At 43.3% G+C, this 24287-nt stretch overlaps 1 protein-coding gene across 1 annotated transcript in view; it reads left to right on the forward strand.

Annotated features, from left to right (window-relative positions):
* APOLTP (apolipoprotein lipid transfer particle homolog) overlaps positions 1-24287 on the forward strand; it is a 1141779-nt gene that overhangs the window by 521994 nt on the left and 595498 nt on the right. The window contains exons 31-33 of the mRNA XM_086941409.1: positions 13325-13459; positions 17515-17634; positions 20911-21003. Coding sequence (XP_086797535.1) covers positions 13325-13459; positions 17515-17634; positions 20911-21003 — 348 coding nt within the window. The remainder of the gene's footprint in view (positions 1-13324; positions 13460-17514; positions 17635-20910; positions 21004-24287) is intronic.

Consider the following 24287-nt stretch of genomic DNA (forward strand, 5'->3'; position numbering starts at 1 on the left):
CTATGATAATCAGGAGGGGCTAGGAAAACAGGTGGCAGAAGGAATGCAATGTAACAAGTACCATCCCAATCTAGAGGTAAGCGTATATATGCTGTATGACCACAAATAAAATAGGAATGACGGGAAGCTTTAAATGTAGACTTGCCTTTATCACTGAATTCGATCACAGTAGTACATTTACTATGACCCAGGTGTACTGAACCATTCTTTCTGACACATAATTCACCTTTGACTGGTAATACGGACATAGCGGGTAAGACTGGTTCGGCTTCGGACTGGACATTCAGAATCATGAGGTTAAGTGTAAAGTTACCTAATCCATATACTTCGTTTTCTAGATCAGTCCCTGTCCTTTGGGGAAGACCCTCCTTGTCAGGGAAACATACTTTATGTAGAACTGTGTTCAGATTTCCCCATACCCAATTGCCCTGGTAAACTACGGAATCAGAATCTAAAGAGTTCATTAAACTAAACCATGCACCACAGGAACCATTGTGTGTGAACGGGTACGGAAAGAGGGGCAGAACTCCCTTGTACTTCTGATAGGGAGGGAGTCGGCCACATATCCAACAATTGGTAGCATTGCTGGTCTGATGGGAATGATGTAACATACTAATGAATGTATTGTTGCGCAGCGCAAGTCGGTAAGATAACTCGTGCGGGGGCAGTTCACTGAAAGTATGTTCGGCAGTGACATTTGAAGAAGCATGTGCACGTTTGAAAATAGGAAAATATATGTGTAACAGTATACTTGCAGCAATAATCAAAAGACTCAGAAAAAACATAATCAATAATGTCACTATGCAGTGACTACGGAGAGATTTACAATATTCATGTTTCTTGATCTGTCTCTGTCTATCTCTCTCTCTATTGGGGTTTAGCGGATACATGTCAGAAACTTGTCTAACCGATTCACCTAGGGGAGGACTTAAACAATTAAACTGTCTGACTTGCTAGACCTCAACTTCATGCGAAATTCCTGGGAAGGAGTTTTCTCTGCCAGGGGAAGTTTGGTGTCAGTCTCTGGAGGGGGGCAGGGCTGGGAGTCTACTTTTGGCTGTAGTCCATAGTGTCTCTTTACATGACTCGAGTGGAGCCAACCCTTGCGGCCCTCCACCTTGACCGCGGTCCTTGTTGTTAATAACACGAGCTTCGGCGCCTGCCAACGGGGCTCCAGCGGACTCCTCCTGTCAAAGTTCCTCACGAGCACCAGGTCCCCCGGAACAATCTCGTGTGGCTTCACCTCGGTGTTGTCGGGAAAGGCTGCAGCTACCTGTGAACGACATGATTGTAGTGCAGACATCAAGGAGGCAAGGTAATCTGTCAGCATAGTACAGTCAACATCAGTAATTTTACGAGGCAGAGGCGTCCCCCACATATTCGGTGGCCTACCAAAGACCACCTCATACGGGGATAGCCCTGTTCTAGAATGCGCTATCATTCTCATGTAAAAGAGTGCAACTGGTAAAGCTACTATCCAGTCAACGCCTTTCTCTCTACAGATCTTGGCAAGACGAATTTTCAGAGTGTGATTATGACGTTCCACAAGACCTGCTGCCTCGGGATGTCGGACACAGTGGAATTTCCATTGATAACCTAGCAGGAGTGATACCTGCTTCATAAGCTCGGACGAGAATGGCTGACCGTTATCTGAGTATACGATACTGGGCAAGCCATACCTGGGGAAGAATTCACGAACCAACTGTTTGGCAGTGGTCGGAGCAGTGTAATCTGGGACTGGATATGCTTCTGTCCAACGGGAGAGTGCACATACAACTACGAGGACATATTTGAATCCTCGACAACGTTCCATCTGGATATAATCCATCTGGAGGACTTCGAAAGGATGATCGGGAGGATGAAATCCACCTTGCTCTACGGGAATGCTTTTACCTGGGTTGAACTGACAACAAATCATGCAAGTACGCACTTTCTGTTTGGCTGCTGCTCGTAAATGTTTATTGAACCAAAGGTTTTGAATACTGTCCAACATGGCTTTTTCTCCTAAATGTGCAGGACTGTGTACTGTGTTAATGATAACTTGAACCATAGAGTCGGGGAGAAACCATGTGGCTTTCCCCTTCGTCATCCATCCCTGCTCTGTCTGAATCCCTCCTAGTTCAATCCATTTCTTGATTTCGTCTGGTGTAGCATGTGTCTGTATGTCAATTACATCTAGGGCGGGATCCCTAACTGTCATGCAATGTGTTGGTGTCGAGACTATTGTCTTTGTCAGGTCAGTTGCGTGAGTTTGAGTCTGAGCTGTATGCTTGGCTGTTCGGTCTGCCAGGTCGTTACCCTGGGAAATGGTATCTGTGACTTTTGTATGTGCCTTGCACTTCATGATGGATATCGCTGTAGGCAAATGTATTGCGTCTAACAGAGCCTGAATGAGGGGACCGTGTTGGATCTTGGCTCCGTGAGAGGTCAAGAAACCTCTCTCTCGCCAGAGTACACCGAAGTCGTGTACGACTCCGAAAGCATAACGTGAATCTGTGTATATGTTAACTCTCTTGTTCTTTGCTCGAATACAGGCTTGAGTCAGAGCGGTGAGCTCTGCTGCTTGGGCTGACAGGGTGTCAATACAATTCGTTTCTATGACTTCAGTTTCTGTCGTGACTGCATATGCGGCCACTAACTCTCCTGTACTTGTTCTCATACATGACCCATCCACATAAAGTGTCAGGTCTGGATCTGGTAATGCAGTGTCTGTCAAGTCTTGTCTGGGTTTCGTCGTGATGGTAATGACTTCAATACAATCATGTGCCAAAGGGTCTGTCTCACTTAATGGCAGAAGTGTAGCAGGGTTCAATGTATTGCAACGTCTGATTTCTATGTGTGGCTGAAACAATGTCAATTCATAACCTGTCAGTCGTGCTATAGTCAAGTGCTGAGTCTGTGTTCAGTTTAAAAGAACTTCCACGGAATGTGGAACTTGTACTGTCAATTGGTGTCCTAACACTATGGAATCACTTTGTCTGATTGCTAGAGCTGTTGCTGCAACTGATTTCAAGCACGCAGGCAAAGCCTGGGCTACTGGGTCTAATGTACTAGAAAAATAAGCACACGGTTTGTATGAACCTGCTTGATCCTGAGTGAGTACTGACAATGCGGTACCTTCACGTTCTGTGACAAAAAGTGTAAAAGGCTTACTGTAACATGGTGTCGCTAAAACAGGTGCTTGACATAAGGCTTTCTTTAATTCGTCAAAAGCTTGTGTATGTTCCTGAGTCCAAGGGAGGACAGTCGATGTCGCTGCCTCCTGGGTTGTCAACTGTATGAGTGGCTTTGCTAGAAATGCATACTGAGGAATCCATTGTCTACAGTAAGAAGTGAGGCCTATAAAGGCCCGTACCTCCTTTTGTGTCTTGGGTTGTGTCATGTTTACAATTAACTGGATACGGTCAGGCGTTAGCTGTCTCCCCCCTTTGGACAGCAAGTGCCCAAGGTAAACCACTTGCTGAACACAGAATTGCAGCTTCGAAGGAGACACCTTGTGTCCCTTGTCAGCCAAGAAATGCAAAACCGTCAGTGATGCTTGCTCACATTCTGGTTCACTTCGGGCGGTGATCAATAGATCATCGACATACTGAAGTAGGGCAGTGTTGTCAGGCATGTGAATACTGTCAAGTTGTCTTTTCAGTGCTTGGCTATAGATGCTGGGGCTTTCTGTGAATCCTTGAGGTGCGCGTGCAAATTTGAAGCTTCGGCCATTTAAACAGAATCCGAAAAGATATTGGCTTTCCGGGTCGATTGGGACACTAAAGAAGGCGTTCTTCAGATCAATTACAGTAAAGAACGTTGCCTCTGAATCAATAGCTGTCAATAATGAAGAGATGTCTGGAACCACAGGGTACTGTGGGACAATGCATTTATTCAATTCTCGTAAATCGATCACTAATCGATAAACTGGAGGTGCATTTGGATCAGTACGTTTAAGAATTGGAATGATAGGGGAATTACATAGATTCGAGTCGGTTTCTACAACCACTCCTTGTGCAATGAGCTCGTCAATGATTTTCAGTAAAGCCACTACAGCATCTGGGGGTAACTTGTATTGTCGGATTCGTGGTAGTACTACTCCTGGTTTGAGTGTGACACGATATGGAGTGATGTGCATACAACCTACATCAGTGGGGCCTTGTGCCCATAAATGTGCAAGAACATTCTGTAATCTGGGATCAATATCTCTCAACACATAGTGACCTTTAAAGTCACGCAAAAACAATCTTACTCCTTCCAGAGAACAGCAAATCACAGCTCCTAGAGCTTTCAGTGTTTTGATACCCAACAAGTTTTCTGGACATGATTTCGTGAGCAATAAGTCTGTAGTGCGAGACAATGGACCAACTAAAAGTGGTACTGGTTTCGATACTTCATTTACAATAGGCTTGCCTGAAAATCCAAGGGAAACATTCTCTGAGCCTGAGAGGGGTGCCCCTGGAACCTTGTCGTGACTGATTGTTGTTCTGCTTGCCCCTGTGTCAATCAAAAACTTTCTATCTTTTCCTAATACTTGACTATGTACATAAGGGCCCTCTTGATCTACAGGAACCTCAATAAGAGGCAAGCCAACCTCCCTCTCTAGGCTGTTTCATGTGTATCGCTGATAATCGGGATAATCAGTTTGTGCATACTGGTACATCTGCTGAGTTGCATGTTGTGTGGCGGCAATCGGTTGTTGCTGTGGCACCGCTACGGTCTGTACTGTCTGTTGTGGAGCATGCATAGGCTGTACATTCTGTGGAACGTGTTGTTGGGCCTGGTCTGGTCTAGGTTGACGGGGTCTTTCCTTAGTTTTACCTGTAGATATATTGTGTTTCAAAACTGCACAATCATTTACATAGTGACCTGGCTGTTTACAATAGTTGCATATCCCTTTAACAGGAGCTGCTGAATTATTGGACTGTGTCATGCCCTTTTTCTGACCGTCAGCTGGAACTGACTGAGCAACTAGCATTTTCATTTTCGTGTCTTTCATACGTCTTTGTTCGTGATCATGTTCTTCTCTAATTCTGTTCTGGTGGTACTGTAACATTTGTAACATTTGTGAAGGCGTGTTTGCTTGCCATGTGCTCTCGACTTTCAGTACACGATTCTTAACTTGGGGTAGAGAATTCTCGACTAATTTAGATACAAAAAGGTGTGGGTATGACTCGCTACTTGCTTTCAGGCCACTATTAATAATAAAACATTTCTCAAATCGGGAATAAAAATCACTAGTGTCTTCATCGGGTTTCTGTTTACAGGCTGAGATTGCATCCCAATCCTCCTTTTTAGTTGCTAATAACCTTGGCAATACTTGTACTAACAATCCTGGTAATGCTTTAGTTTTGTCCCCAAGACCTAAACCTGGGGTCCGGGTCTATTCTTCATTTTCTAATGCAGCCCAATCAATCTTTGCGTCTCCCACCTCCCATTCTTTTTCTTTGAGTTTCTCGTAAATACCGGCAGGCAATAAAACTTTCAATATTTTCATAATATCGGGATAGGTATAATCACCCATGAGTAACATGTCTTTTATTTCACGGTGGAAACCTGCAGGGTCTTTATCATGACTGGGCACTATTTTCTTCATTTCTAACAATTCCATTTTAGTTATGGGCGTGTATACATACACACGTGTAAGGGTGTTATCATCATTCCTGACTGGATGTACTTCTCGCAAGGGATTTTGTCTGTCTATGTAAAACATTTTTCTTTCTGGGGGTGGAGCTGAAACAAACTGTGGATTCAGGAAGGCACTATATTTGTGTCGATGTTCTAGAATTACTTTAATCAAATCGGTACCCAGGCCTCTCCATTTATTCATGAGTAACTCTATTAATACATCAGGTAGGGGACCTGGATCAGAATGTTGGCTTTTATACAGAATAAGGAGATGCCGTATCATGTACATACCAGCTAGTCGCTGTTAGTCTGGGGAAAGATTCAAAAATGTTTGCGCTACTGCGTCATCATTATATTTATCAGAATTGTCAGCCCATTGTACTGCTGACCTGGCTAGTTCTTGTTCATCCATGGAATTGAGTACATGGTACCCCATTCGCTCTTGAAGTACTTTATCGGTAGCCTGAAATAAATGTTCAGGAGTCTTCGGATTTGACATAACAGAGTGGAATGTTTCTGGTATTGGACAGAGGTAATGTTTCTGGTTTACACACGTTTCTTGTTTACGAATGGGTCTGTCGAAGGGCCTATCAAAGGGATGCGGTCTAGGGAATTTCCCTCTCCCTACATATCCTATCATCTTTTTGTCTGACTGTTGCGAAGTTTCTGCTACATTCTCTGTATCATCCTCCTCCTGCGAGGAAGTCGGACCGTCTGATTCGAGATGTTCTTCAGAGGCCCGCCGGGCATGTATATCGATTATTTCTTTGCGGATCTTTCTAACCATAATATGTACACTGTTCTCCTTCTCATGTTTACCATCCGCGATATTCTGGCTCCATCTATGCAGTCTATCCATTTCATTTTGCGGAAAACCTGCCTGATCTTGTTCTCTTATTAAACAATTAACCATAAATCGCATTATTAAACCTTTGTTCTCTACTTTCTGGCGTGACATGGCTTCGGCAACACACTCCATTCCTTCTCCTGTTCTAATGAAATAATACAATTTGTCTAGATGTTCTGGCATACCTGGTAGTAACATCAGATAATCTGTAACACGTCGCAAACGTAGGGACGCTAGCAACAAGGGTCCTGTTGTACCGGGCACTGGGTCATATCTACAATCTGTAAGTTCTCTTCTAAGCTGTTCTGCCGGTGCACCCTTAGGTGTCCGAGCCTTTGCTAAATCTCTCATTGTCACTCGGTGTAACGGTGGGGGTGTTTGATAACCTCCGGTAGCACCTCCTGAAGCGGAGGCTTGACCATAACCTGGCTGTAGGGTCGGTACCTGCTGTAACTGAGTTGGGGCCTGATCCGCACCAGGCCCAAAAGGATTATGCGGATTAATAGGGGGTGCAGGTAAGGGTGGAGGAAGCAGACCGGGAGGGGTTTGCTGCTGCGGACCTGGGGGCTGAAGATCAGGAGGCGGGTTACCGTCAGCAGGTGGCACACGGGCAGGCATACTAGCATATGCGGGAGCTACATCATCCAAGTAGGATGAAATAAAAATGTCTGCTGCGGTCTTGTGACGTAATTTAGTCGGAACCAATGGAGGGGGCAGATCTTTTGGTACTTTCGGGGTCGCCTTGGGCAGGCCCTCGGCCAGGACTGGATACAATCCTGTTATAATGGCATTACTCCGTCTATCGTGTTGTTCCATTCTAACTCGTTCTCCTTCTTCTAGTAGTTCTTTCTCTTTGGCCTTTTCAGAATCCTCTCTACTTTTCTCTGCTTTTCTGAGTGCTTTCTCTGTCCGTCTGTGTGATTCCTTACGCCATAGTTCAATGGCATCTTTTTGTGACTGTCTGGCTTTCTTTTTCCATAATGCTTCCTCTACTCTCATGATGCACTCGGCATCCCATGTCCCTGTAGCGGGCCATCTCTGATTCTCTGCTAAATCCTTGGTGTAATCCACCCACAAGTCGAGATATAATACAGCGTCTAAGCCGTGCTTGTGGTACATAAAATATCCTGGAGTGTCCCTGGGTGGGATGGGAACAGCTTCCTCGAGTATCCCTTTTCTAGTTCCTATCTGTTTCAGTTTAGAAAACAGCGGCATTTTGAGCCGTGATACTTGATACTTGATACTTACTCGGATTTGGCCACCACTAATACAATAAACACAGTAATGAAAATCAAACAATCACTCATACCACGACATTGAAACACATTAAAACATTTCGGAAAACGAACAATAACTTGATAGCTGAATACTTGATATACTGCTAAACAGTACAGATACACTGCTAAACAGTGCAGACCGGGTCTGTGTACCCAAACCCGTCTTGACCGGACACAAATTAATGCACCCGTCTAGATGCGTCCCCAGCAACGGTACTCACCGGGAAGCACGGAACGGAAGGCCTCGGAAACTCGACACTGGACTGGACCGGACTGGACTCGACTCGGCTCGTGACGTAGGTACTTCGGAACTTCGGAACTTCGGAACTGGTGGGCCTCTGAACACCTCGGACCTTGCTCTCTCGGCTGGGCTCTGGTCGGGATCCTCCGCACTCCTCACCGCCTCGTCTGGGTGTCGATCGCAGCCTCAGTCACCTCCGTTGGCCTGAGGGAGATACAGGAAATCCTGCGGGTACGCGTAGTTGTCCGTCACGGCTGTGGCAGGGACCAGGCCTGCAACGCACCGCCGGCGCGTAAGGTGGGGGAGGGGTCCCTGTTCGGGCGCCAATTATGTGGTAAATAAAAATTACCTATACTGAATTTCTATGCGGTAAAGGTCAATAAGAATAACTCAATCAAAAATGAGAGGCAGAGTCCGTGGCATCTGAGTTTATAAGGGTTTTATTCCATAAAATGGAATTGGTTTGAACCAGGTATCATGTTCCATCACCACGAAGGTTCAGGAAGGGATAGACAATGCTTTATTAACAGAATACATTATATATAGTAAATGCATTTAATGGTGATGGATACAGAAGGCGTAACAGCTGAGAGAAAAGAGAGATAAGAACACATGTGCGTAACAGAAGGCGTGCATGAGGGCGTACACAGAGGTGTGTGCTAGACAACGTCACATGAAGGTGTCACAGGTGGGTGGATCCATAGAGGAATCCTGCAGTGTCAGCAGAAATATATGGCAGAGATGCGCGCGCAGCAGCATGACGTGTGATTGACGTGGAACTGGAGGGTGAAGGGGGCTTGACATTGAGCACCATACGTGGAGACAGAAGTCTGGCGTGTCAGAACAACCTAAACCCAAATCATATCTGATATCTTGTGTTTGAGGAACCGTATTATCTAGAAGGAAAGGTCTCTCGGGCAGAGGCTATTCTATACTGACTGCTAGTGCGTGCATATGTGACTACGTGTCTACGTGTAATACGAGGGGGCCATGGGCCTACCATGGTAACGGGAGCAATGAATTACTTGCACGGAGACAGAAAGGCCGGGCCCTTTGCTCTGCAGCTGGGGAGATGTTTTCCTAAAACACTAGACAGGAATGTATTTTCGAGGAGCGGAGCAGATAACTTGAAGGCAAAATACAGTCTTGGCAGGCAAGCAGGCCGAGCCAGGCACCGCTAGCCGCGCAGGGAGTGGGGTAAGGGTCATGGATGCAGATCCAGGTTGCAGCTTTTTAGAGACAGAAAGCAGGAAGGGCTCGATGGCAGGAATCAGGGCCTAACTCGCCAGAGCCAGAAAAACGTGAAAGTGCACCATGTAAAGACGGTGGCACGGCATACTTAGGAACTGAATATTCGACCCATTCTTGGTGGATCTGAAAGAGGACATGTTAACGTTGGACGCAAATGTATTTGCGTCTTCATAGCTGGTTGCGGAGGGAACATACATGTACTTGAAGCACGTACATGGAGCCGTTGGGGTCTACGTTAGGGGACACAATTGACCATAAAAATTCATATTACCTCAACTGAACCTAGAGGGACTGTGAAAAGTCCAAGTGTTGCACAAAGAACAAGTGTACCAAATGAGTGCGCCCATTCAGCAAGAGAGCAGTGAGGGTGCAGCATTTGACTGGTTGTAAATTTTTGAGCACACAGTTGTAAATATATTAAGGCACGAGATGGTAGCTTTTTGCCATTTATAGATAGCATAGTTTCCATTTAAAGGGCCACTAACTGTGCTCAGACATACAGTTTTACTGATGAAAATATACAGCCTAAAAACAATAATAAGTAGAAATCTTGTTTCAGCAATTATTTGTCATTTGGACCTCACCATGTAAAGTGACTTGAACTGCTTTGATCCTATTAGAATCATTGTTTCTATCACACTTCAGAATGACTAAAAAAAGTGCTTAATCTGTTCTTTCCTAAGTGTTGACATATTTTGAAATACTTGTACAGTTTTGTTTTAGGGATTTAAATTTTGTTGCGTTAGACAAAGACGACATCCCTCAGGCTTTCCGTTCACACCAACAAGACTGCCACATTGTTCACCTTACAAAATCCTTTGCAGTCTAGGAAAGAAAAGTAAACACCAGTCACCATGTTACAAATATAAGCAGCACTTTCTCAGAAGACATAGCCTGACATTTGACCTCTGTCTTTGAACACGTAGCAAATGTGACAAGATAAAAACAAAATTGGAAGCCATCTTTATGGCTCTTCCGCCTTCAGAACTCCAGCATGGTTACTTTGGGGGTGCTGCAGCACCACAGCACCCCTACTTCCAGCGCCTATGCGTGATAACCGTTAACATGTGAAGGTGAAAGCTGACACAGAGGCTGTTTATGGGCACACAGTCTCCGTAAGGGCACGTGGGCTGTTCTACGTAGCCCAGATGGATGGGACTTGTAGGATGGCTACAGACACAAGTAGGTAAAATAAGAGAATTAACAGGTGTGATGTACCTGTCGTTTTTGGACGAACTGGAAATAGAGTGTTATCCTGTAACCAGTGTAGTTCTCACCAAATGCAGCTGATTCCTACCCTTAAGCTGTTGTTGCCCAATAAATGACTTCTGTATACCAGAAGAAGGTTCCTGCTTCATTTATCCACCACAGAAAGACTGGTGGATCATTAATTGGGGGGGTATGCTTTGTGGAATTGTAGCAGATAATCTGGGAGCATTAAAGGCAAGCATTAAAGGCAAGCTCAATTGTGGTAATTGTACTTCTCACTAGATTTTTGCAAACCTTGACTAGTAATGCCCATGATCGGCTTATAGGTGGAGCCACTGTACAATGACGACTCCAGTAGTAAAAGGGCAAAGAGCTATACATGCATCTCAGGAAATTAACGGAGACAAACCGCATGCAGGAAGCAAAGCTTTACAGCAACACCTCTGATTTTATTTGTTGCATATCACAGTGATCATACATCTCACAAACGTGCTAGCACAAGGTACACGCATCTGGAGTGCCAAGCGACCATAGAAGATGATATTGTACTACAGGAAGAAACATTTTGCCCCAATACTCCAGTTTGTTTGTTATTGGACTAAGCAAAGGGGTGTGCTTCTAGGGAGGTTATATTGCTCCTAATTTCACCTTAGGTATGAAAGAAAAGTAATTCCTGAAGGTAGTTCCTGAAATAGGTAGTATTTTCCCCTCAGAATTTCAGAAAAGTTGGACATTTACCAGCAGTCTTATTTTAAGCAAATGTCTGACTCTAAAACTCTGAGATTTGTAACACAGGATGAAGATGCGAAGTCAAAATAGCCATGGAACAATCCACCCCCCAAAATGGGTCCGCAGTAGTTTAGGGGTGGAAGAGGATTCTTGATGAGTGAAGCCATTTAGCAAACACCTTCTAACATAAAATGTCAAGTCCATGAACAGGTCTGCCAAACCCAGCTAGTTTGGACTACTGATAGTGAATGGCAGGTTCTTTAACCCCTTCGCTGCGGACATTTTGACACAGCTGAATTATGATTATCCAAATTAAAGGTACTCCGAAGGATAGAATATGGGCCAGCCAAGCCGGGATTCACACTCCAAATATGCAGATAAGTTAAAGTTTCAGCAGTAAGTGAATAACTCAATCACCTACAAACTATCTAAACAATTAACATAGCCAACACGCCTGGCTTGCATTTTGAGCACTGACTAAAACATTTTAAAAAAACCTTCTGCATTGAAAACAAAGCAATAAATGATTATTTTCTCCATACTGTGCATATACGAGGGAAAAAGTGAGCGCCTCATTGACAATATTTTGACGCATGGCAGAGCAACAAGCCTTCCTGCTGCCCTTCCGTGTGTCATAATAAAAGGGCAGGAATGTGCCGAATCTACGAGATACGGCAGATTACTGTCCTTCTCCCCTGCGCCGGCGCAAGACAGCAGCCATACGCCAGCGCAGACACCCTTGCACCATTTTGCAAGGGTGCCTGCGCTGAAGGGATGATTGTTTTTGTGCTGGAAGGGACACCTTCCTGTATAGAAACAATCATTAAAGCATTTTCCTCTTTCTATGTGTGCTGCAGAATGCCGCATGCATAGCAAGAGGAAAAAACTAGAACAAATGAAAGTATTTCCCCTCGTTACGCCTCCTGACACCTCCCCTGGGGCGGCATAGGAATCTGAACCATTCACAGGTTTACAAAATGTCAATCTGGGATTGCGTCAAGTTCTATGGATTTTGCGTGGGAAGAGGCTTGGACTGGCTACCGGGCATTCCTTAATAAACAATGCAAAACAAATGTTTTGAAAAGTAGGCTTTAACCCCTTAAGTGCTTCGAACGTTCAGCGGCCGACGGCACCACTTCCTCGGGAGTGCTGCCGTCGGCCGTTGAACGTTCCAACTGCACCTGCGCAATGGAAATTCCAGCACTGGAGCTGGACGTTCCATAGCTGCTAAGGTGTTAAAGCTGTTTGTTTTGCGTTGTTTATTTGGAAGCGCCTGCAGCTCCCCAGCAAAAAAATTGGCCCCTCCGCAGTGAACCTGGGCTCCACCCTGCCACCCCAGCAAAAAACTCCCGGTAGCTGGTCCGTCCCTGCGTGGGAACACCCACAGCAACACCCCAAACGCCCCTTTCACGCAGAGTAATGTGTGAAAGGGCAACATATTTACAAGGCCATGAAAAGTCATGCAGGGTGACTTTACATGGCCTTGTAAATGTGGGGAAACTCATTGCGCTGCTGGTGTGACAATAAAACGGACTCACCGGAGGCGGAATAGGCTTGTAAATAAGGCCCCAAATGTGTGTTATAAAACAGGCCCTTATGAATTGTAATGCAAGCACTCCATAGAAGGTGGCATCTACTAAACAGCCAATGGCATGAGGTGAGGAAGGGATACCCCACTAGTTGGAGCCAAAGTCCAATCAATGTATATTTTACAAAATTGGTTACAGTAGGTCGTGGAGACAGCGTTACTGTCAAGCCAGACATACAATATGTGTGAGGTTTAACGTAAAAGGGAGAAATTGGGTATTGAATTTCTAGTTCTCAAAACATGTTTGAAATCCTTTGTCGTGTCTTTCAGACAGTACATATATATATATATTTTAGGGTTACAAGTTTGCTCAGCATTGGATACATTGCTGCTTTTCTTGTGGGATTTGAGGGATAAAGTTTCGAATCTTGGCAAAACCAGATTAACCTTTTTTATTCTTCTGAGATTGATGAGTTGAGTTCTATTAAGCTGCACTGCTAGCACTTTTTCTTTACAGCTCTTGGAAAGAGCAAACTCTGTTGTAAAATGCACTTTTATATCATACTGCAGCATTCTTTATGAGTGTGCTTTTCTTGCTTTCTTTTTTCCAATTTACCACATTTTCGTTTCAGTCCAACCACGAGCTCGAGGCAAGTGTAAAGATGAATAAGAAGCATGTCCTCGGGTTTGTGGGCATTTACCAAAACAAATCAAGCGACAGGGATGCGTGGCATGTGTTTCGCATGAATATGAGCCACTCTTTTCAGGTATTGTATGAATATCTTTGGTTTATAGACTTTAGATGCCTTTAAGAATGCCAGGATAATACTACTGTAGAGCATGATATTGGCAGTGTCAAGGAACCTCCTACTTTTTCATAACTGTGATGTAAGCTTAGCCAGCCAATGGCTGCTTGGCGTGAGCGACGTTCTGCGTGCGCCACGGCTTTGGATGGCGCACTAGAGGGAGCATTGAAAGACAATGAGCCTTGTAATAAACTGAGCATTGCAAATGATGATTTAAGAGATGGGCTATATTATATAAAGTGAGCAATGGGATAGTTACGTTATGATACCATTCAAGACGAATATGTGACTTTACAACGCATGCGATTACATCGCATGCCGTTGCCACGGAAATCTTTACCCCGACTTTCTGTCGGGAGAGTGCTGGAAGTTGAAATAGATTAATTTTCTTTTCCAACTCCAGTGTGTGCAACAGTAGGGAAGAGGTTAGAGTTAAATCCAACACGTTCTCCCCACTGCTGCTCACCTTTTGCGTTGCAATGGCATGCAATGTAATCGCATGCATTGTAACGGTTGCGTCGAAAAGGCTGTTTCCCTTTAAGACACAGTGGCTGTGGCAGGTTTGAGGGACTGGTGTCTTATGTCGTTGAAGAACTCGAACAGTGCTATTTTAACTCCTTAAACTGTGGTAAATGGTTGCTTGTCACAGAAACCTTCAAGGCTTGTGCTGCTTTGCGTTTAAAATGTAGCAGCACGTATTGACTTATCTAAAATATATAAAAGAACATAACACTATAAATACACAAAGAAGCATAACAGCACAATTAAAACATAGCCAGGTATAACAAAACAAACACAGTACTACAGAATATCACATTGCAATAATGCAGCACAAAAAAGCAGAACATAAAGTGATAGAGCACATCACTGTCACAACAAACTTCCATACAACAAAAACGCACATTACTACATCCAGAATCCTGTTTTGATAATACGGTGGCAAAATATGTTTGCACCAAATACTGGCTTAACTTTCCTCCAAGGGCATAAAAGAGCTACAGTCAAAATATTATGTGTTCTGGCCCACTGACTCCAACAGCAATCAGATTAATTGAGAACTTTGTAGATAGATGAACAGATCAATTTTAGCGAAATCGATTAATTAGCAGCTATTTAGGGCACCAATGCGCAGGGCTGGAAGGGGAAGAATAAAACAGCAATGTGTATATGTTGACATTATATGTCTGCGCTGGAGGGCAAGCGAATTGAAAACATGTTGTCCCAGTACTACAAATTAAGTAGGGGGTCTGATAGCCAAGGTAACCACATGGTAGCTAACCTAAGGAGAAAAACGACTGTAGCAGGGCCCTCTAGTCTGTAGACTATAAATAAAATAATAATGTTGACAAGTTATACACCATGCTTGGTTTATACATTTCACCAGATGGCAACATAGGACCACAATGCACGTTTCCCATTTCTTATTTTTTTAATACATGTTTAATATCGAAGTAGATAGCTAGCAAATGGTGTTTTTTCAAAGAAGGAAATGTTTATGAAAATAGTGAGTAAAATACTGGATTATAAGTTTGGTTCTCTATAAACAAAGAGAAAATAACTATAAAACAACAAATTTAGACTTTTACAGAGAACTCTCTTTGTACTGTTACAAAAAAGGCATACTGTCTTGAGAAGCTTTTCCCTTGAAGGAACAATTAGTAATTAACACAGGCTAGAATTTTTCGATGTTGTTTACCTTTCAAGAATATTGCTAAAACAATAGAGAATGGGCATGTTGCCAAAACAACAGACAACGGAAAGGGACACCCAAATTATGTAAATCTGTGGATGTAGCATTTATCGAATATTTATATAATTAATGCACTTGCCACATAGTTTACTGCTAAATTAGCAGAGTTAAAAAAAAGTTTTCTGCTCAAATGAATTAAAGTTATAATGCATTTTCTTGCCACATAATTTAGGTAACGCCATGGAATAATTTGGTCCCCTACTGTTACATAATTGTTGTGGCTTGGACAATATGTATAATATTTTCTATATTTCACAGACCTCAGTGGCGTAGCTAGAGACCTACTGCCACCCGAGGCAGACCCTAAGTTTGCCGCCCGGTGAGGTAAGAGAAGGTAGGGTGGCCGACAGATGACTTGTCCCGGGGGTGGGGGTGTGGGGTGGTTTGAGGGGTTTCTGGCGGGAGACTTGTTCTCAGGGGGCGGGGGATGGTGGTAGTCGACAGACACAAATTGTTCCCCTCGCCTCTCCAAAAACAGTACTGCCCGGGACCACCCACCTACCTACGCCACTGGCAGGCCTCTGTGAATTATAATATGGGTTTTTACATCGTTTCTGTGAAATGCAAACACTGAAACTGTTATCATTTATATTGAAACAGATTGTATTTGCTACTTGAGATGATTTATGGAGTCAGTCAATTATTTTTTAAAGGCATAAGCATGTCTACTTACAGACCCACGTTTTTAGTAAGACTGCTCACTCCATCACACAACAACTATACACTCTAGAAAGCATGCATGATAGCAAGCAGCAAATCTGATAAAGATTCCCCACCTCGGCAAGGACACACGATCGGTAACAATGTGCTATACAAACAACCAATATAATATAATGTTATACAATATATTTTTTAAATGTGACATGGCGGGTGAGGTTTTTGATCATGCACTTTGTTGCTTACCATTCTACAGTGGTCTGCTGACAGTGAGAGCACTGTACAATAACAACAATGACAATGAAAATATACACACAAGAAAGAAGAAAAGGATTTTTTTGTACATCACTCATAGGATTCTATGACACAAAGTTCGATTGCCTTCCTTACTCCTATAGGAATCACGCGTATTCTGGTAAACCCAGGGTCGTCCCCTCCCAACCTGTTGAATACATTCTTGCCTTGTAAAGCTTTATATACAGCAAAGAAAGGGTAACTTGTAGCCCAATAGTTCCTACTATTATAAGCTCCAATGATGACCCTGTTGACTCATTCACATAGATAAATGGGATGTTGCCAGTGGCAGTGGTTAATTTGTTAAAAATGGAATGTGTAGAGGCCCAAAGTGGTTTTAGGAGCTGCTAATTCTGCAGAATGCCTGAGTAACCACCTACCAAGGGTGACCAGTCTTAGATTCGTGCAGATTCTTTTTTCATCCCTATTTTCTCTCTTTGACATTGTTTTTCTGTCTTTCTCTCCCCCTTCCATCTTTTTCTCGTTTGTACCTGTCTCTCTTATGTGCCTTTATCCCTGTTGTTCTGAGTCAAAGCCGGTTAATGACAAATAATTTTAGGTCCCCAAAAGTGATTGCTGCTGCCCACCACCTGCCACTGCACCACAAATTAATCATTGATCAGAGAAGTCAAAAACACAATCCAAGAGGGACACTGGCCACTCTCTAAAATGGTGGAGGGATGGGAGCCACTCATAGCTGTCTTGGATTTATGCCTTGCCTGATGTAAACAGGAGGAGGGCTCTGTAGTAATTCATACAGATTGTGGTATGCTTTGCACAGCATATGATTTACCTTGAAAATGACACATTACTTACCAAAAGTTGAACCTTAGTAAGGTCAAAATAGACCTTTTCTTTCCTTCAGAGGTAATTAAAATGAGTACCATTTATTTGAACATTATGACCTCAACATTGATCTGGCAAAAGGGAATTTGGCTTGGGGCACGTGCTGTAAACAGCATCAATGCACTTAAAAATTATGTAGTAACTAATTTGCCATTATATGTTGATTGAAAGTAGAAATCTGGGTGTAATCTGCTAGTCGCAGGTTATTGGGATCTGCAGAATTCCTTAATTCTGAGCCTACTAAAAATTTGTCTATTTCCATTTGCATTCTAATAATAAGACTTGCTACTTTCAAGACCACATTTGCTCGGCAACTTTCCTTGGCTACTTGGCTTTAACTCCTTATTTGATGTTTAGGCATTTCCTTCTTTGATGGTCTGACAGTGTTTACAGAGAAGTATGAACTCTTCTGCGTATCTTAATCTTGGTGGCTTCAGGTACTAAATGGTTTGCCTCTTTTTCCAAACAGATCAGATTTCCACAGGATTTGTTCTTCGACGGAGAGCTCTTCTCTAAGCATCTCAAACCAGAGGATTTCAACGGTGCTCTGCGTGGCAAACTTCTAATCAACAGAAATGATACGTCTCAGGTCTGAAATCTTATGAATGCTTTAAAAATAATTATTTTGGGATTGGGCGTAACTCCACAACTGTTGGTAAGGAGTGTTACTGGGCAGATTAAGATGATCAATTCAGCTGGACAATCACACTCACACTGTTCCCTACCATCCCTCGGACATTTCACCAGCAAATAGCTTACAGAATATAACTTTGGAAAACAGCCAAAAATGTGCAATTATCATGGGAAATGTGCTGAAACACCAGGTCTCACATCAGTTACCCATTTCTTTAAAAAAAATATGAGCTGTGGCCTACATATTTTAGGAGCCCACCCTCAACTGTGATGAATCCCACAGTGCTGAATACCAAGGCTGTCCTGTATTGACTCCATTTCATGCCTCTTTCTTCCACCACCATGCACTTCCTGTCTCACTTTTTAACTTTTGCAAGTTCTTTATGTCCCTGCCACTGTTTGAAAATGTTTCTCTTCCTCCTTCGTTCTTACATTTCTGCCTTTCTCTGTCTGACTCAAGTCTGATGTTGTTCTGGTGCCCACCATCTTCAACCACTGACACAAATCAAGCAGTGACTAAAGTATTCCTCTGCCAATGAATTACTGATCCCTCAGGACTGGTAAATCGGGGTGTAGAAATAATGTATCAGTATTTCCCCTGAAGTTGGAGAGATGGCCTTTGTGAAACAGATGGAGTATCAATCCATTATCTCCATTGAAATATTTGTAGTCATCAGCTGAAGTGTAAAAACAGGAAGACTGATGGCCTGATTCCAAAAGATCTATCATGGAAAATCAGAATTTAGCTGCAGGGAGACTATGCCTACTTATGGAGGATATTTGACAAATAATTACAGCAACACACCAGGACATCTATGCCACAGATTTCGGGAGGAACACGCATGTGCAAAGATTCTGAATGTCTAAATATTACTCTAATGAGCATTTAAAAAATAATTTTTTTATTCTATCTGAGAAATATTTGTCACCCAGAAAATATATCTGCTAAACCCAGATTTTGTATACAGGTATTTCACCCCTATTCTCCATATCAAAACACACTTTGCCCTTAACAAAATTAAAGTTGCACATATTTACTAAATTAGAAACTATATTCTAAGTGAATATTTACATACATTAAATCCGGTTGGTGTTAACTTACTGTTGCAGGAACAATAAACCTAAATATGTTAGCTTGGTAATTCAACTGGGCTGATATGATTTCCACATTCATAAAAGCCATCCATTTGCTTTGGGCAAATGCCACCAAATACTATTCAGGTTTGATTACTTACCCTTGCAATTGGCTTTCTTGCACACTAAAGTTGAACGCGCCGGAGTAAAACAGTTAGAAAATGTGATACTTGATTACAGGAATACATAAGGCTATGCAGCAAAATTAAGTGAGGAAAATAATTCTAAAGTTTAGAAAAATGCCCGATTTGACATGGTCACCCCTCCACCTATTGCCTGATATTTGATTAGATTCGACTGGAAGTGCACTGGGTTCCTACTAACCATGTCCCCAGTGCCAGATCTCTTTCCCTAAACTGTGCAATTGTTTACTCCTATTGGCGATACCTATAGTGCTCTCTGTAAGTCCCTAGTAAATTGTACCCCCAGTACCTAGGGCCTGAAGTACTAAAGAGGTTTCCCAAGGGTAGCAGCACAGATTGTGCCCCCCTAAGGGTCTTACACTAAGCTCATGCAAACTCCCTCTGCAGACTGTGTGTCTTGGTGCAGACAACAGTGAAAACGCACGACATGGAACACAGCCTGTGTGCCCTGCTTGCTGACGCAGTGTAAGTAGGTCACCCCTGCAGCAGTCCTTACTGCTCTAAGGTAGGGTGCATTATACCACATCTGAGGGCATAACTGCAGGAACAGATATGCCTGTGATGGTCAGTTTCATTACTGCCAGTACCAGTGATCAGGGAAGCCATTTTAAAGCATGTGCTGGACACTGGTGAAAATGAGTTCCCCAGCTACATGATGGATTCACTGAAAAGAGGGATGTTTGGTATCAAACATCTCATATCCCATAAACCCACAGTGATGCCAGGGTTGGATTTAGTAATACATGCACCCAGAGGGCCCTTACAGCTGCCCTCTGAAATCCTACCAGTTACTTGTGTGCTGACTCACTGGTTTTCACCACCCTGCCACCAGAGACGAATTTCTGACCCCCAAGGCTGAGGGCCTTTGCTCTAATGGGTGCTTTGCAATCCCACTCAATGGATGACCTGCAGATTAGCATTTCAGGGCCAGGGAGCTTAAAAGAGACCTACTGTCTTTGATATGCAAATTTGGCTTTTCTCCAAAGAGAGGAAACCAACCACCTTTGTCCAGAGCCCTTTGGCACCTGGACAAAGGTGATTTTAAAGATCTTGGTGCCTAAAGTTATACAAATATAAGTGTTATTTTTATACATTTGTGTGGCTCTCTTTATTGAGTCGTGTGCATCATTTATTTGCTGTGTGTTTGCAGCACATGTCTAACACTCCTCTCTAATAAGCCAAAGGCTGCTCGACCATACTACCCCCTAGAAGAGCACCTTGGGATTGCTAGAACAAGCCCCTGTCCACTAGTAAGAAAATACCTGGAGTCTTTGCACGGTATATCTCTTTTTGGTATACCACATAAAGAGTCAGCTTCACAAAGAACGTTTATTTGTTCTTTGAAAGCTCTATCCAGTCTACGATATTCACACTCGTACATTTAGGTGACGGTACTGGCTAATGATTTGTATCCATTTTTGATTTCTACACTACTGGTACAAATGGAGGTCAAATATGCAGAAATGTGGGAATTACGTATCAGGGGGCATAAGGTCATATAATGATGAATGACAATGAGACAGTCATATATTCGAGATATGTTATACTGTTTGATAGGACTAGTCATACAAAAATGTTTCATTTCTACACAAAGGTTTAGGTAGCACGGCGTTCCTAAAGATGAGAAGTAACAAAATAGCCATATAAAACCATGCTAAAATGCTAATTCTTTTAAATTAAATATTGTTTTCAGCTTTTGTAATTTACAATGGAGTTTGCCAAGTTTTGGCCTACTTTTTGGGTAAAGGGTGTACCTGCAGCCCATCCTTGCCTACCCTAATTTCGAAATAGCATTCTGTCACTCATTCCAGAAAAAGATTTGGGCTGACATTCATGTTTTCATGCTGGCTTTCTATTTCCATTTTGGCCTACAAAGTTTGAAAATGATGAAATCTGGGGTGCTTCTAGAGCTCATTAATACAACAAATGTGCTTGTTTTCTCTTTTTACCAACAGTTTAATCTTCAAATGAATGGATCAAGTAATGCCGTTGGATTTTATTCTCATTTCAGTCATCCGTATCAATCTCAAATTCCACAAAACATTCAGGTACAGTGTACTCATTGGATGAAACAAAGCATTACTCAGCACATCTGCCATTTCTAGGATTATATATTACTATAGACATTATTTGAAAAATGTTATGATAGTAGGAGAGGAAAAGTCACAGGCCGGAAGAAGCAAGAGCAGACCATAAATAAGTCATAGATAATGTATAACCTTGCTTCCCTTCTCTCTTTCCATGATATCTCATCCATACATCTGTCCTTCCACCATCCATGCATTTCTGTCCATCTGTCTGTCATTCCATCCTTCTGTCCATCCATTCATTCATTCACCGATCTATTGACCCATAAATCCCTGTCTTCACTCCATCACCTCCACTTAGGGCCCTCTCCTTCCTATCAGTTCATCCTCAATACAGCACAGCTGTCTGTAACTCCAACCTTGCATCACCTTAGTTTCTTCCATATTTTCATCTATGAGTCCTTTCCATGATATTTTCACTGTTTTGTTGCTTCTTCTATCCAATTAAAACTTTTTGCCTTATTTCAACCCATTCTACAGTCCCGTTTAACTGACAGTAATCATTCCTGTCATCCATCCTGGCTCCCTCCATCTCAAGAAACCACTTTCAGGATCCCTCTTCCACCCAAGTCTCCTTCCAGCTTTCATCGCATCTGTTCCTCCCTCACTACATCAATGAAGCCCACAATAATTCCTTTGGCCAAATCCATTTTCACCCCCTCCTTCTGTCACATCACCTTGACATAACATAATGTGTATTCATACAGCATACCTTCATCCACAAGGCTATCTTCTATCTGAATAGCAAATGTATTGTTTTTAATGGTACTCAATTTATCAACCTCAGAAGGATGAATGGCTGTCTGGACCTGCCAGGATTTGAACCTGTGACGGTGAGGTCAAACACTGATCCCTGTAGTGGATGCATCCATCCACTGAGCCACCAGACACAGTTTTTTTCTCACCTATCATGTACAGTACTGTCTCCCTGCATCTGTATATGACAAACATCTACTTCAGCCCTTCTTCTATCAGGTCATACTCCCTTCTACATTTGCAATATTCAACCACCCTCCCATGCCTATTCCTCTCATTCTTCTGCATCCATTTTCCCTCCATCTATCCATATCATCCAACCTTACCCCTTCTTTACCTCCCACCACATTCATTTTTCCATCGTATCCACAATTCTTGTATGATATCACCCTCCCTCCCGTTTTCTCACAGCTATCCATGATTGTCTCCCTCCCTGTACCATACTCTTCTCTTCTGACTTCTATCCTTTCATATAATTGATCCCTACCACTTACGTCTTCTTCCATTTTCTGCCTTCCTTCTATCAAATGAGTTCAATTTTTCCTCACTCCATCACATTCAGCTGTTACTGCTGTCTTGCATCATATACATTGTAAGAAACTGGGTTACTGGTTGAAGGGACTGAAACCCTTCTCAAGCAGCAACGGCAATTCTTCTCAGGGTGAAGTCGCAAGCAAACCGTAAGTTAATCTGTGTATGGCACAGAGCAGTCAGGCCTCACTCAGAGGCAATGTGTAAAGTATTTGTGCAGCAATTCAAACAGCAAAACAGTGAAAACACCACACAAAAATGATCCCACACCAAGTTAGAAAACAATAGAGCCTAATTTAATAAACAAAACAAGACTTTAAAGACAAATATCCAATTAGTAGAAATAGAGATATTCGATTTTAAATAGTTAGGTCAAAATTGTGTCAAAACGGCAAAGCGGTACCTTTGGACCGAGGCAAAGTTACAAGTTCAAGCTGACCATACTGGAGCACAGACAAGCTACAGGAACTCAGCTAGGCCCTAAGAACAGAGTACCTTAAATCCTAATTTAAGGAGCATTGTGTCAATCAGGATCAAAGATGCATAACACAGTCGAAGCTTTGTGTCGGTTCCGTGATGCGGTGAGGCTGCGATGCGAGGGCCTGTATCATCGCTGAGGATACACTTCATGGGGTTTACAATGCACAGTCTGGTGTTGCGGCTGTGTCGCACAGTCGTTGCAATGCGTCAGTTCTGAAGAGCTGAGAGACTGCGATGTAGTGTCCGTCCTTGTCGTCGAGGCTGCTGTCAATGAGGAATGTGAGGGCCTGCGCCAAGAATTCATCACGCAGTGGCAGTTCCGAAGGCAATGCAGACTGCAGTGGTGGTGCGAGTCTTTGCGCCGGTTCTAATCCACGCAGCAGTGGAGCTGATTCGGTTCAGCTCTGGGTAGCACAGCACAGTAGAGGTGAGGCATCATTTCTACTGGGACCACAGAACAGGCTGACAAGCACCATAGGGCCTACTTCCAAGGGTTAAGGAATGGGGTGGAACCCCTTGGCAAGGTGGAGTCACAGATGACAGAATCCAAGTGCAGGTGCAAGATTGTTGGAAGCCCCTTATGTCTCTGAGGATTTAAATTTGGGGTAGGATGTAGCCTTACTGCTAGAGTTGTCGACCCTGAAGCTGGAGAACCGGGTTCGTGTCTCTGCAACAACGCTCAACATCCTGTGATTCTGGGCAAATCACTTAATCTTCCTGTACCCAACAAAAAATTGAATGTTTCTTGATGTTACAAAACTGATGCTCATGTAACGCGCTCTGATACCCGATGTCTTGGGTCTAGTTTGAGCTATTAAAACTCTAAAAAAAGGGGGGCCAGCCACCTAGCCCTTTGAGTCACTCTGGGTTTTAAGTTCAAGAAGTGCAGGTCCAGTCCTTCTCACCCAGCCAAGCGGGCAACAGGCAACAGGTCAGCACATCAGGGCAGCAGTTCCTTCAGAGCAGTAGTCCAGCAGAGTGGATGTTCTTTCAGCAGTACAGCAGTCCTTCTTCCTGGCCTGGCAGAGTATCCACAGGTCCATAAATGTACTGAAGTTGTGGTGTCTGAGGTCCAGTATTTATACCCAGTTGTGCCTTTGATGTGGGAGAGAGGATGCCCTTTGAAGTCTCCAGGCATCCTGCCTTCCCTGTCCTGGTTCCAGACTAACTACAGGGGTTATGCAGCCCTTTGTGTGGAGGCAGGACACAGGTTGTTCAGTTGCAAATAGGGCTGTGCCTAGCTCCTCCCTCCCATCATGCCAGTGATGGCCCTTCCAGGCAAACCTAAACTCCCTATTGTGTGTGGCTGTTTAGGAGGCATACACAAAGCTCAACTGTCATCTGCATTCAGTCATGTGACCAGAGACAGGCTGCAAGTACCAAATGGCCTGGGCAAAAAAATTGCAACTTCCTGAAAGTGGCATTTTCAGAATTACAATTCTGAATCCGGCTTCACCATAAATTAGGATTTTTAATTG

This window comes from Lissotriton vulgaris, chromosome 10, assembly GCF_964263255.1.
Source record: "Lissotriton vulgaris chromosome 10, aLisVul1.2, whole genome shotgun sequence".
Classification (NCBI taxonomy): Eukaryota; Metazoa; Chordata; class Amphibia; order Caudata; family Salamandridae; genus Lissotriton; species Lissotriton vulgaris.